Source organism: Pelophylax lessonae, assembly GCF_965119305.1.
Source record: "Pelophylax lessonae genome assembly, chromosome: 10".
NCBI classification, from domain to species: domain Eukaryota; kingdom Metazoa; phylum Chordata; class Amphibia; order Anura; family Ranidae; genus Pelophylax; species Pelophylax lessonae.
The window spans coordinates 6,670,532-6,673,090 of NC_138777.1; the positions used below are offsets into that span (position 1 = coordinate 6,670,532).

The 2,559-nt window shown below is 38.1% G+C and overlaps 1 protein-coding gene across 1 annotated transcript; it reads left to right on the forward strand.

Moving 5' to 3' along the window:
• Window positions 1-1,070: 1,070 nt before the first annotated feature.
• On the forward strand, window positions 1,071-1,958 carry LOC309565564 (vomeronasal type-2 receptor 26-like; the record flags this gene model as incomplete). Its single annotated transcript, XM_082270521.1, has 1 exon — window positions 1,071-1,958. One exon carries the CDS (start codon window positions 1,071-1,073, stop codon window positions 1,956-1,958), a length of 888 nt encoding a protein of 295 aa, XP_082126647.1.
• Between the last annotated feature and the right edge of the window lie 601 nt (window positions 1,959-2,559).

A 2,559-nucleotide genomic window follows, 5' to 3' on the forward strand; every position in this document is an offset into this window, starting at 1 on the left:
ATCCAATGTAACAGGTGGATTTTACTATTACTTTCTAAGACTTCTGTTGGCAATGCAAGAAAACCGCTAGCAGGCATTGGAAATAAAGTCATTTTTGTATTAAAGCTGAAAAGCTCCTTTATAAAAAGTGAAGACACACTATGATTTAAGTCCAAGGAGGTGCATGACATCTCCTGAATATATCTCTTTTATTTATATCGGACAGGTTTGGTACTCCCAGAAGACAGCTATCATTGTAGCTCCAGGAGCCCAATGCTTATGTTTCAGTTTTCAGCACCTTCAACAGTATAGTCACTGCAGCTGCTATGCCCACCCCTCCCATCCCCTCCTGTCCAGTCACAGAAGCCTTTGTATTATGTGAACTTATTCACAAAATACAAAGGCTTACTGGAATGAGCAGCAGAAGGGAGGGGCGGGCATAGCTGCTTTGTTTGCCTCTCTCCTCTCTCTCACAGCCCTGAGTGGCAGAGCCATAAACCTGTCAGATATAAATAATAGAGATACGCTCAGGAGATGTTGTGCTTAAATCATTGAGTGCCTTGACTTTTTACAAAGTGGCTGAATTCCTGGATATCAGTTTTAATGTCTTATAATATCTAAATATAACCGCATAGTGTCTTGCAAGATGTTTTTTTTTTTTTTTTTGCTTGAAGATTGTAAACCATATTTAACATTTATACTCTTTATACATCAATCATTCTCTGTTATTAGAGAACTAAACAGTCCCTTGCACTTTAAAAACATTTACCTTTATTATTCGTTTTTTTTCCTGCATTTGTCAGGCTACTTTGATGATGCCACACGCATGCCACCAAACTATCATCCATGCAGTACTTTGCTATGAGCAGTCCCACAAACCTTATAGAAATAATAAAATGAGACCACTATGCTATACCTGCTGAGGTATTAATTTATATTACATTGCCTTTTTTTTACAAAAAAAAAATTGTGTTGACCTCTATGATGTTTGTTCAATAGACTTTCTGAGTTATTAAAAAAAAAAGAAAAAACTCGAACATGTTATAAAAATTCACAATCGGTTTTATTTTTCAGGAAGTGACAACTGCATGATGTGTCTAGACCACGAATGGCCAAACGAGAACAAAACCCAATGCAATCCCAAGCAAATAGAGTTTTTGACTTACACTGATGACCTGTCTTTATTTTTCATAGTTATCTCTTTACTCCTTTGCATTTTAACTTTTTTGATAATTGGTGTTTTTTTCTCATTTGGAGATACCCCCATTGTCAGAGCCAATAACAAGACCCTCAGCTTTGTCCTCCTGGTCTCCATCATGTTGGGTTTCCTCTGTGTGTTCTTGTTCCTGGGTCGTCCCATGGATACAACCTGCTGGCTACGCCAAACATCTTTTGGAATTCTTTTTACCATAGCGGTCTCCTCTGTGTTGGGCAAGACTGTAATGGTTTGGCTTGCCTTCAAAGCCACCAAACCAGGCAGTGAGTGGAACAAATGGGTTGGAGTAAAGCTGCCCAATTTTGTCGTCTTCATCTGCTCATCAATTCAAGTTTTAATTTGCATTGCATGGTTGTCAATCTCTCCCCCTTTCCAAGAGTTGGACAAACGCTCATATCAAACAAAGATCATTGTTCAGTGTAATGAAGGGTCAGTTATCGGGTTCTTCTCTGTCCTGGGATATATGGGGATGCTGGCTGCTGTTAGTTTTATTACAGCGTTTTTAGCCAGGACATTACCGGACAGTTTTAATGAAGCCAAATACATCACCTTCAGCATGCTGGTGTTCTGCAGTGTCTGGATTGCCATGATCCCGGCCTATCTGAGCACCAAAGGGAAATATATGGTGGCTGTGGAGATTTTTGCCATCCTGACCTCAAATGCTGGACTTCTAGTTTGTATATTTTTTTCAAAATGCTACATAATTCTTTGTCACCCCGATTTAAATTCAAGGAAGCATTTGCTTGACAACAGATGCAAATAATGACAGGGGGACATTAAAGATTTGTACCTACATATTAAAGTTAAAGTGAACCATCCATAAAAATTGAACGTCTGTTTTATTGATGGCCCTCCCCCCTCCTTCCGCCATCCCCAATCACATATTGCCTAAAACCACCAATTAAGTGCACATGCCTTTATTTCTAACAGGCATTTTTAAGCAAATACTGTATGTGTTTAGTGTCTCTCAGTAAAGCTGACCTTTCTTCTTCATGGAAGGTTGACTTTTAGGCTTCAACACAATGAATGGTGCACCATACAGATTATTTCCCCTTTGTAGTGCTGCTTTATAGGCATGCGCACCATGTGTAGTGTTTTCTTTAATTTCATACACTGTATGTTTTCTTTAAAGATAATAAACTTTTTTTCACAGTTAAAAGATGTAAAACCGATATGTTCATTGATTTTCAAAGAAACAAAGATTAATTATAAAAATGTATCAAAAAGTAATTAAAATCTACAGAAAAAAACAATGCTGTGATAGAATATCACTCTGTCACAGAGAATGCAGTTTGAACAGTTAGGCATGTGAGGAATTCCTAACCAGTGTGAGGATGGCTGGCGAGGTTATGGACAGTAGTTGT